This window comes from Atractosteus spatula, chromosome 16 (assembly GCF_055471065.1).
Source record: "Atractosteus spatula isolate fAtrSpa1 chromosome 16, fAtrSpa1.hap1, whole genome shotgun sequence".
NCBI classification, from domain to species: domain Eukaryota; kingdom Metazoa; phylum Chordata; class Actinopteri; order Semionotiformes; family Lepisosteidae; genus Atractosteus; species Atractosteus spatula.
In genome coordinates, this window is record NC_142721.1 from 12,798,443 (window position 1) to 12,810,388 (window position 11,946).

Genomic DNA, 11,946 nt, shown 5'->3' on the forward strand with positions numbered 1-11,946 from the left:
CTTCGGTGTGCTCATAAATCAGTGGTTCCCTATCCCGGTGCTGATGACCAACACACCTGTTTGTTTTTGTTCCAGCTGAGCCCTCAGTGACACAATCAAACCCTTCATTGACTTCACAAGGATAATTTGCAGCTTTTAAACCTGCTGGAGCTTTAACTGTTGTAGTGTGAAATAAAAGCCCAAACTTGTGACTAGAAACAAATATTGCAAATATTCAATTAAAGCAATTTCTTAGATCAAGTAAGGCTTCAATTATCTAATTGTGCAGATGTGTCGGTCAGCAGAGCCAGAATTGGGAACCACTGCTGTAATTGAACTGACTGCTTCTGTTTATTGTCTTAATTAAAAAAAAACATAGAAACAATGCAAAAGGATGAAAGTACCAAAAATGGCATCTACTTCCAAGGTCAAGATAGAAGCTATCAGACTGGACTATTTATAGATGAGGAGTGGAATGATTTATGACAAAATAATTGATTTGGTGATCTGTCTCTTTCAGGTGTTTATCAAACATCCTAACACAAATAGCCCTCAATCATTTTGGATTTATTCTACAATATTACCAGTGTGAGTTCAAACTTTTAAGGCTTTAAGGCTACCTACAAAAAGCAGTAGACTGGAGCTTCCTAGAGTTTCAGTTTCCAGGCACCCAGGATTCATATTTCTGTATTGTCTTTTGGAATGATCTTAATGGCCCGGTTGTCTTTAAGTCTGCGTGGTTCTAATTTGAATCAATCTGCTCCACAAATATTGCATACAACATTGATCATATATATCAGCACCATCATGTGTGTACTTCGGCTACCCGAGTCTTCAGTCTACTTCAGTGATTGTCTAATGTCCCTGAATATCCGTGATAATTCCGATCAATCTGAGCTTCTCTAACACACTTGAAAACTGGTGATATGGGATATATTTTTAAACGTAGTACTCACAAGAACCTTGCTTTGTCTTAAAACCTTTACGAAATTGGCCAAAATGTGCATAATTATTAGTAGACAATTGTCGGAAAGTTGTTTTCCGCTGAAAGAAAAAAGGGGGACGGAAAAGAGGATGTATTAGTACTGCCACCTGCTGGATTAACAAAGAGAAAATGTTACAAAACAGCCCCGTCGTGACGTCATCAAAAACAAAATCCATCTTGTCTTCGTCCATGTGTTAGGCAAATGAGCGCTTAGTATCGATCATCCTCTAAAAATTCAGCATAATCAGAAAGAACCTCTTTCAAGGGTCTTTTACAAAGGATTTAGGTGACGTATGACTGTACGGGCTTTGTTTTAAGATGGGAACTTTGCTGTTTGTAATTTTATTTCATGATGGTGTTACGAAACTATAGGAGGGGTAGTAGAATCTAAATTGCTTGTTGAAAATAGAAGTGCATGTGTTTTTTATAAACATCGAAAACCTTGCAGTGCTTTTGAATTGTTATTGTTGTCTAAGAATGCTGCTACACGATAGCTTTTTCATTATTTCCGTGAATGCTTTGAGAGGCTAAATGCATAAATTTCTTCTGCATTCCTGCACTTTTTGTAAGAGCAGCTAGTCCCTTATCTTAAAGCTGGATACCTCCCGTATTCTCACGTTATTGCAAAATTATGTTCTTCAGTCAGATACTAGGAAAATGCTAAGCGTTTAGTTAGTTTAGTTAAACGAGGTCTTGTAATATTTTGCAGGAATACATTACACAGAGCACTGACTTGAGTGTGAACTTATTTAACCCTTCATGCACAGAAATAGTTTTCGTGTTCCATTTTATCGATACACCAGGTGAACAGCACGGGGAAAGCGATGGCCAAAAAGAAAGTTCTCCTGGACAGCGCCGTTCCCAAACGCCAGAAGGAAAGGCCCTCCACCTCCCGGAGCAAGCGAGCAGAGCCTTCGGAAGAACCCCTCTCAAGAAAGCTGAAGAAGAAAAAGGAAGGCGTTCCGGGGAAAGCAGGTGTGTGACTGGAGCTCATGCCTTCGTTTCAAGTTGAATTTCCCCCAGCAGGGACGGTTCAGCAATAAGGCATGCCTGCCCAGCTCACCAACAAGTAGTGGGCGGAAGGAGACTGCAGCGCCAGCGGTTCCCCTCTTGAGTTGCTGCTCCATCTGCTGGTGCTTGTGCTCAAGCAATCAGTACCAGAAGACAAGGGAATGTTACGATGTGTATTGTTGTTACAAAACGACCTTTTCCACTGCTCCTTATGGTCGTTTCCTCTGACTTTACTTTACTTTATTAGACATAGGATATTCCTGTACATGCGGTCTCTTCGATTTATTTAAACTTTAAATGCCTTTGGATTTGGAAATGTAAGAAATACCATAAACAGCTGGTGCGACTAACTAGATGTCATGTATTGAAAAAAGTAATCCTTGCTAATTCTTTACAAAGTTCGAATAACTCAAACTTGTAGTGGTATGAGAGGATTGGTTTGATTTTGCTTTTCAATTGTTTTGTTTTTTCCTAACTCCTAAATTTCAGTGAGACATTTCCAAAACAGACAGGTTTCCCTCAGGTTTAACCCCGATAACGGTTATGTTTAGTGGTAGGTTTGGCGAGAATGATGGTTTTTGTAATCATTCTGCTCTTGTTCTTGTTTCAGAAGCAAGATCTGGCCTCCAGAATAACGGAGAGAGCGTGGGGTTTCAGAAGGCAGCCAGGCAGAACAGTATTGTCCATTACGTGTATAAGCACTCACTGGGTCAGAACATCCAGGCACAGATGCGCCAGGTTTGAATTCCCTTTTAGAGCTGCCGTCTAAAGAACGTTTTTTTTCTTTTCGTCAGAAAGATAAAATGATTTTGTAAGGTGTAGCAGAATAATGGTAACTCTCTTAGTCATTTTATTTAGCCATTTCCCTGTTACAGAAAGGTTTGACATCTAGTCAGTCACATACGGAGTGAAAAAGAAAAACAAAGTGTGCTGTTTCTGTCTCCGGACATCGGAGTTGTATCTTAAGAACACACATTTGAAGCGTGTTTGTGAGAAATAACTGCACTGCCTGTGCCATCTCTCTGTAAATCTGGCCTCTTTTCTTGTCTGGAAGACCGATGTGGCTCTCCTGTCTCTCCAGTGCCTACAACAGCCATTCCTGCGCTTTCTGAACTCCTACAGTCTCTTCCACGCAGCCAGCCCATTTGATCGCAGGGTGACGTGCCTAGAGTGGCACCCAACATGCCCCAGCACCCTGGCAGTAGGCTCCAAGGGGGGGGACATAGTTTTGTTGGACTACGAGATGTCAAAGAATACCAGGTTCATCCAAGGGGTGAGTGGTTTCTCCTCAGGCCTGGCAGATATATATGCTGTGGTTTTGTCTGGGTGTGAATTCCATTCCAAGAATGTAGTTAGCACAGTGTTCAGTGTCCTGAGATATTTTCCTTTTGTGTTTTTTTTTATTTATTTAGATGGGAGCTGGGGGCTCCATAACAGACATGAAGTTTAACCCTTTCAATCCCAGTCAGCTGTTTACATCGTCTGTCGGAGGCACGACCTCTCTGCAGGATTTTACAGGCAACACTGTTAAAGTTTTTGCCAGCACTCATCAGTGGGAGTAAGAAAGTTTTGATGCAGTTTTTTAACTTCTTGTTGACTTTTAAAAATGCCGAAGGGCAATACTAGACACTCGTACAGTGAATCTTAGTATAGTTTAATGGTGTGTCATGACTTACAGTATATTTTATTATTGCCTCAGAACCTTTAAGTCTGCTGTAGGATTTTGTTTTTCAATGGAGGTAGATGCTTCTGAAAATACACTAACACTCTGGGAAGCAGCTACGTAGTACTCCAGCTTCTCCAGCTGTTTTGGTAAATCTTTGCCATTTTATGGAATTCTATGGTCATTTTTTCATAGCTGAGGCTTAAATAAAAAAAAATCAATTGCAATCCCCCATCTGTAGCATCAGCAAGTCCTGTCTGGCCATGTTAAAGCAGAAATATTCTTAGTATTTATGTCAGTTGTGAGAACTGCAGATCTTTAGCTATATTCAGATTTCTGACCAATTTCCTTATTCTTCCCAAAGCAGTGAACTGAAATACACAGTCCAGCTGAGGTACTCTTTTATTTTCCTGTGTGGCATTTACATTGAACCTAAGTAATGCCATGATGAACCAGTTTTTAGAAGCACTACTGAACTTGAAAATCCATGTTTTTTTAATGGCAGAAATAAAGAAAATGATGCATAAAAGTAAGGTTCTGTTTGATTAGAGTGATGTAATTGTAATTCAGTCTCTTTCTAGCCATGTGAATGATTGTCTTTTAAGACATGTCTAAGAATTTATGTATTTTAAAAATTGTTTATTTATCATCAGTGTATCCCTAGTATGTGATAAATGGAGAATCAGTTTTAATACTTACAGACCTACTCTTCACTATTCCAGGACAAATATTTAAGTTTAGAATTTAGTGTTATAGTTGTAAAATAATAACCAATATCTACTTCACTGCTCAGTGCAAGATGAAGGCATTTGGCTACTGTACAGCATATAGTTGAGAATCCTATTGTAGTGTGTTTAACAATCCTGTAACTTTACATTGCAATATCTAATCTTTTGCATTCTCAAGCTCAGCTGTTAACTGAAATACAGTGTCTTAGCATCACATGCAAGTATGAAGAAAGAACAACAGATTCTTGTCTCAGACCTTTACTGCTTGCAGAAGTAACCAGTAACTTGATTTCAAGGATGAATATAATAAGGTTCCTTAGGGAAAGGTAATGTCATTACCAGAATACTGTTTTACATGCTTTATCTCTCTGCCCCTGTAGATTACAGAAACAAGCTTTATGCAAATGCCTCATGTTGTTGTAAGCCTTTGCTACTCAACAATTTAAATTAATTTAACAGATTTCCATAGATTACATTGGTAGTTATTTTAAATGATCCTTTTTAGATATACAGTATGTGGCATGGAAACCTAATGACATACATACATTTCAAAAGTATAAATTCTGAAGAAAAACAAATGTTTATATACACTGGGATATTGCATGAATAGCGTTATACTTGGTAGCTTAAAATTAACATCTGGACATCTGGCCTTGATTTTAAAGATTTGAAAACTGACCTTTCCTTTGTAGTGTATTGTAAAAATATACATTTTGTTGGTGTTGTTGTAGTCTTCTCTCTAGACTGAGTTTTACTTTTATAATTTCCAAGTATGGGCACTATATTGGACTGTTGGGCTGCTTGGAGGAAGTTTGAATGATGTTGTTTTGCTTGGTTAAATCTCCATTACATACAGTTTTTTATTTAAAACTTCCACCTTCAAAACACAATTTGCACCTTTATTCCTTCTCCTTTGATTTCTGCAATTTAAAATCTAAAAATGGGAACCAAAAGGAAATCAGAGGACTTTCAGTGGTGACATTTCTTACCTGCAAACAGTGCAGGTATTATCAAGCACCACTGGAGGGCGCTTAGGTGCCGTGAGGCTTAAGGCGTCCTTGTACAGATCTACAGTGTTTTTATTTTGAGCTGCTGTGGGATTGAAGGCCAAGCTTCCATGTTCCTGTTCAGTGTTTGCCTCAGTGATTCGCTGTGGTGTGAATCCTTTGGATGTCATGGCGGAGATCTGGCCTCATTCAGCCCGTGTGCCTGTGTTTGTTCCAGAAAGGAGCAGGGGATTTTGTTGGAGAGATCAAGTTCAGTCCCACTGACCCATCCAAAATCTACACTGCATCAGGGGACGGCTCACTGAGTCTGCAGGACTTTGGTGGTGGTCCGTCTCGGATACTGTCAAGAGCTCCAGACTGTGGCCACGATCACCATAATGTGTGGTGAGAAAAGGTGTTTGTGAGCGCCTCTGTAATGAGGCTGCAGGGGTACAACTACTGTCCTTATATCTGTGTAATTATTGTTACGTTCTTAGAAACAGTGCTACTGTGGACACTGAAGTTAAATAAACGATCTCAGCGCTGATAAAAGAACACCATACTTGCTGCAGTGTTTCATGTCAATTAGATATGGGAGTAAGACTTTTCAGCTCATCTTGGCGTGTTGCCTTTTTTGACCATAATTTACTGGCTAAAATAATAGAATTTGACTCTCAGCAGTAAAGTATAATGCGTGTGACAATAATCACCTTGCGAACAACACTATATTATTTCCTGTGTTTGTCAGAAGTAGTTTGGCAGTTAAATGTACAGTATGTACAATGTACATTTGCTGGATCGCAGCCTCATGCCTTGATCTAAAGTCCTCATTCTGGGCATTATACTGAGACAGCTGCACTGCTGGGTGGACCGTATTTGCAGTGAGCATAGATGTCATTGTTGTAAATATTCAGGGGGTGGCCCAGGAAAGCAGTTAACCTTGGCTTCACCTGTACAGTGAAGAGAGGCTTGTTAAGCACTTACACCTGGTTCTCCTTAAGAAAAAATCTTCGCTTTGCTGGCTTTTGGGAAATCTGCTCGATACCCAAAGGGTGGACAGCTCAGGTGGAATTTTTTATAGCCAGTAACCCAGCAGAGCGCAAGTCCAGAAGGTCTTTGATTGGTGGTGATCCCAATCTGTGTTTCTTCCCAGTGTCTGGTTCTGCAGTGTTGATGTGTCGCCCAGCAGACAGGTGGTGGTGACTGGAGACAATGTTGGCAGAGTCCTCCTACTAGGAATGGATGGTACAAAGGTGAGTGAGGGGGGCTGGCCTGGCAAGCCTGGAGGATGAATGTAGCTGCTACCACAGACACAGTAGGCACTCTCTGTCTTATTTAATTGCATATTGAATGATAAATATAGTTTATTAAATTATTACAGATTTGACAAATATATACAGTCTAGGTTAATAGATACTCTTTATCATTGTGTGCGATGCTTAAACTTTCTAGTGATTTCAATGATTTAATACACAGTGTATGCATAATTACACAGTATTATGTACTTTATATGCTGTAACTTTATAGGTGACTGTAGAACTGTAGAAATAAGTATTCGCTCCCTTTGTCTTAATTTATTACTGCTTGCTACAGTAATAAATGTGTAATTTAGGGTGAGTGTGTACTACACTTAGAAGAGAAATCATTGTCAGATTTATGTATTTTATTAAGTTTTATTTAAAAAGTAGTAGTAGTGCAAGAGATGACACTTACAGTATGTAATACTCTCAGTCTTTTGCAATGTGTGTTGTGTTGTGATCGTTGTGTATCTTCTTTTGGGGGGGAAATCCTGAAAAGTGCTTGTAGTGAAAAATAATGTGCTACATTTTGTGGCAAACGTCCCTTTTCAGGTTTGGAATCAGAAGCTGCACAAGGCCAAGGTGACGCATGTAGAGTTTAACCAGCGTTGTGACTGGCTGATGGCAACAGCTTCTGTAGACCATACAGTGAAGATCTGGGACCTGAGGAGCATCGGGGACAAGAACAGCTTTCTGCACGAGCTGCCTCACAAGAAGGCCGTCAACTCTGGTAAGAAACGCATCTTAGCGAGTCTTTCAATTACACGTTCTTCTCTTGTTTAGTTCCAATGCTTCTTATTTGTAATGAATTACATTTTTCATTTTTTGTTAACCTTCGCTTACCTATGAAGTTTTCTGTTTGTTAAAATTCTGTTTGGTCTAGAGTTGACATGAGCACGTTTTTCGCAGGATAGCTTTTTAGTGGTTACCAGAAAGCGCACTTATCATTTCTTTGCAGTGCACGTGGCTTACATCAGATACGCCCCGCTTTACAGGTAGTTTCAGTTTCTGTAGCATCTTGACTGGTATTGTCTTATTCCCGGTTTCACAAAAAGGAAATATATGAATTTCCCGTTCCAGTCCTGGCCACCGCTATCTCATCCCGCCTCTTTTCTTTGCTCTGTGTGCTACAGCCTACTTCAACCCCACAGACGGGTCCAAACTGCTCACCACAGACCAGTACGATGAAATCCGACTGTACTCCTGTGCGGATTTCAGCAAGCCTCAGAATGTGATTATCCACCCACACCGGCAGTTCCAGCACCTCACCCCTATCAAGGTTGGTAGTGAAAAGCCACCGCAGTACAGCTACAGGGACTGTAGTTCCAGCGAGTATAAGGGGGAGTGAGGATATGGCGGGACACTCACTTATTCAGCCCAGAGGATTTCTTCCAAATGAGCGAAACATGAACTGGAGGGCGTGGGTGCAGTCTGCATGGACGTGCATTTAAAACAGGAGACGCATCTTGAAAAGAGTAGGGGTGTAACCCTGACGTCCTGGCCAAATTTCCCAGTGGCCCTTACCAATCATGGCCTCCTAAAAATCCCCCTCTATGAATTGGCTTCATTACTCTGCTCTCTTCCCCACTGAGAGCTGGTGTGTGGGGAGCGTTCAGGCGCACTATGGCTGCCGTCGCATCATCCAGGTGGGGCTGCACACTGGTGGTGGTGGAAGAGAGTCCCCCCCCTCTGGAACAAGCTCCCCGGCCACGTCGTTGAAGCTGATACTCTGGTTTCTTTCAAGTAATGGCTTGATGAGATCCCTGGATCCTTGAAAGTCGGCGTCACACTACACGACACCCCCAGCGACTCAGCCATAGCGCTCTTAACAGAGTGGCTTAACCTACGGCTCTCTGCAGCGACTCGCTACGGTAAAATCAAACGGAATTGTTTTTCTCGTAGCGAGTCGCAAGTCGTCGGGGTGGGCTCCTGTGTCTGCGACAGTCAACAGCCAATGAGCGTGCAGCCGGAAGTCCAGTGCATACAATGCGGCTGCAAGGGAAGAAGGAATGCGAATGTTTTGGACTGTGCAAATGGAGGAGACCCCGCGGTACTTTTGCGGTGCAATGCGAGATTTGGAACCGTGATGAAAAGTCGAGAGGGAATCGTGTGGTTAGTCACCCCCTGCGATTCCTAGTCATATAATTTGACACCCTCTAGGACAGAAAAGGCAGCGAGATTCAGTCGTTAAGTTTGACATGTTCTTCGCCTAGAAGTCATGTCGAGTCCTGTAGTGTGACAAAGGCTTAACTTGCTACCAAACGAGCTGGATGGGCTGAATGTCCTCCTCTCGTTTGTGGCTCATAAGAGACTCTTACCGACTCATCCTGTGGTGTGTGGTCAGTGTTCACATGTATCCAACAGCGTAGCTTTCTCATTCCGCTTTGCGCTTTAGTTCATGGGGGGGGGAGAGGGAGTTTCATACCCCACCAAGCGCAAAGTGTGAACATAATGCAAAGCCAAACCATAATGCAATTACGAGCCCTTGTTGTAAAACAACTGGCGCTGAGTGAGCTGTGTGCTATTGTTGCGATTTTCATTTGCGCTGTGTCCTCTGGATTCCAGGCGACCTGGCACCCTCTGTACGACCTCGTTGTAGCGGGCCGCTACCCAGATAACCGTGTCTCTCCAGACGAGCTCAGGACCATCGATGTGTTTGATGCCAGTACCGGAGAAGTGGTCTGTCAGCTGCATGACCCCAATGCCCCTGGTATTATTTCAGTGAGTGCTAATTTTATTCCATGTTAAAGACCACCAGATTAACCAGGCATGCCAGTTCTGCCCTACTGCAGAGCTAGCACGCTCAAAAACTGCCTCAGGGGTCTTCCATGTCACGGAAAGTATGTAAGAGCTAGTTGGAAAAGCTAAGGATGAACTTTGATTGAAAAAAATCTATTTTTGATGTTCCTTCAATGACATTAATGAATGTGAATTAGCCTTTAAATGCAGAATTTTTGTTTGTTGAGTTAATTAAATCAGATGTTTAAACACAAATAGTAAGATGCTTAAAAGACATGCATGTAGCTATACATTTGATTTGTTGAGGAACTTATTCCGTAATGAATATTACACTGTCTGTGGGTGACCCGTAAACCTGAAAAACTATTTATTTTCCAGCTTAACAAGTTTAACCTGATGGGAGACACTCTGGGATCTGGAATGGGTGCGTAGATCAATGACTGGTTTGTAATCATTTAGCAGATACTGAACCACAGTAAGAGACTGATGGCAGGATATGTTTTTAAAAGTAGTCGCAGTATATTGGACAGTTCACTTATGTAACTGTTCCTCATCTTGATTTGCTATTAAGAGCATCATGCATTTCCTGTTCTGTATTAGTGGCATGTAGCATTTTAAAATTTGCATTGGGAACAGCTGATATGGGCATGACAGCTCTGTCTTTTGCTGCGCAGGCTTTAACATTCTAATCTGGAGCCGGGAGGAGATGCTGAGAAGCAGGCAGGAGAGGCTGATAAGAGCCAGGGGGGATGATCTCGGCATGGGGTCCACTGCTAGCACCTCTCTGGGACTGCGTGGGGCTCGGCGGCGCGCGGGCAGGGAGAGCACGGAAAGCACAGAGCGGACTAAGCGGAAAAAGAAACTGGCCAGCTCAGAGTCGGGAAAGACACAGCCCAAGACCAAAGAAAAAAACACCAAACCACAGAGAGACCGGACGAAGAAAAATGATTAAATTGTATTGTATTAGACTAGGGATCTTGATATAATGCCTTATTTCAAGTATCCCTGCTCATGCGCTTTAAGTCATACTAAAGCTCATTTAAACGTCTTCTCAGGTCCTGAAAAGGACATTTCAGTAGAAAGTAGGGCGGGTTTAAGCTCACTGATTGGAATGGTTCACACAGCTATTTGAAATTAAAACATACAGTAGTGTTAGTGTAGTTGAAACTGAAGCTGCATCAGGTGAGCAGCAGATACAAATACATTGGGAAATGCATCCTGCTACACAGAATGTTGTGGTCCACAGTGTAAATGCAAACCACAGCCAAAGAGGAGCAGATTGAGCTGAACAGCCTGTCTGCCAGAAGGAGCCTATAGTTCAGTGGGCTTTTCTAGTTTAGTCAATTTCTCCTCCTGTTTTTTTCTGTGTTCATACATGTCATAAATGGCAGTTCTGGACTACCCCTGTTGTCTCCCAATTCTGTTTTCAGATGAACAGATGCAGCATTTCTCTAGCAGGTCTAGCTTTGTATTTTGCATATCCAAGCATGTGATGAATATTTTTTTTAGGTCTGTTTTCTGTGTGAACTTATTACATATGGCTGAATGTCTTGGGACCAATTTTATTGTACTTGTGCTTGCCAAGAATACTTTTCCTCAAACAGTTTCTAGGTGTCTTTAAAGTGTTAATGATGTTCACTAATGGATTCCATACATTACTGTACCACAGTTTTACTGGATTAGGTGGAACAAAAACACTGCAAATGACATGTAATTAACTTCTCTCATTTTGTCAGATGCCACTTCGTGCCTCTTCGTTTTTGTTCGTACTTTGTCTTAAGGAAGCATTTAAACTTGTCTAAAAACCTTTCTTCACAAAAAAGGCATTCTCCTCACAGGCAGAGTCTGTTTTTGCTTATTTTTGTGGAAGCAAACTTTGTGTATTTCATAAATAAGATTTGTGATAGGTTTACTTTTTTATAAAGCAGTAAGTTGACAATTCTTTTATAAGACAAATGTAATACTAAACATAAATGGAACGTCTAATTTGGACTAAAGTTGCATTCAGGTTTTGAAAAGAAATTATTTTTGTAAAATAAAGCTTTTGAATGTAAATGGTGGTCTTTTCTGGAGTGCAGCTGGGTAACATCACTGTGTGGATCACAATGTTCTTTGTACATCAGATGTTTGTGGAACTATTCTGCTGGTGCCTTTCTCCAGGTAGGGGCAAATAGACGAGTTGTAGCTTAGACATCAACAAAGCTGTCTAAATTTGGAAGACCGACACATTAAATTGTGTTTTGAGGACAGGCCAAGAGTCTGACAGGCAGAAATGTGCCTGCTTTCTCCATCATCATGTGTGCCTCACACTCCTGCCCATCAAACCTTTAATGAAGCTCTGAGGGCCCCTTGGCTGCCATAAGCTTACCAGTGCTGTTGACTCGCACCTGCTCTGTAGGTGTACAGTTTTGCCCATACAAGATTTTGTTACGGTTGTGGGCTTATTTTTGCCAGAAGCTAAATGAGACTCCCGGAAAATTTCTGTTAATGATGACAGGTTAAATATTTACTTTTCTTCTGGTACCATCGGAGAACAGGCTTTTACAAGGACTGAGGT

At 41.5% G+C, this 11,946-nt stretch overlaps 1 protein-coding gene across 4 annotated transcripts; it reads left to right on the forward strand.

Annotated features, from left to right (window-relative positions):
* Nucleotides 1-1,141: 1,141 nt before the first annotated feature.
* Nucleotides 1,142-11,444, forward strand: ddb2 (damage specific DNA binding protein 2). 4 transcript variants are annotated; one of them, XM_088934790.1, is made up of 11 exons: nt 1,142-1,250; nt 1,768-1,939; nt 2,586-2,713; nt 3,057-3,248; nt 3,388-3,533; nt 6,506-6,605; nt 7,203-7,380; nt 7,784-7,929; nt 9,216-9,371; nt 9,768-9,813; nt 10,064-11,444. In XM_088934790.1, the coding sequence occupies exons 2-11, from the start codon at nt 1,789-1,791 to the stop codon at nt 10,339-10,341; spliced, it is 1,521 nt and encodes a 506-aa protein (XP_088790916.1). In that variant the 5' UTR covers nt 1,142-1,250; nt 1,768-1,788; the 3' UTR covers nt 10,342-11,444. The 4 variants fall into 4 exon arrangements, with proteins under 4 accessions (XP_088790916.1, XP_088790915.1, XP_088790914.1 ...); XM_088934789.1 differs by lacking the exon at nt 3,388-3,533 and adding an exon at nt 5,591-5,757; XM_088934788.1 differs by having other exon boundaries at nt 1,150-1,263.
* Nucleotides 11,445-11,946: the final 502 nt, after the last annotated feature.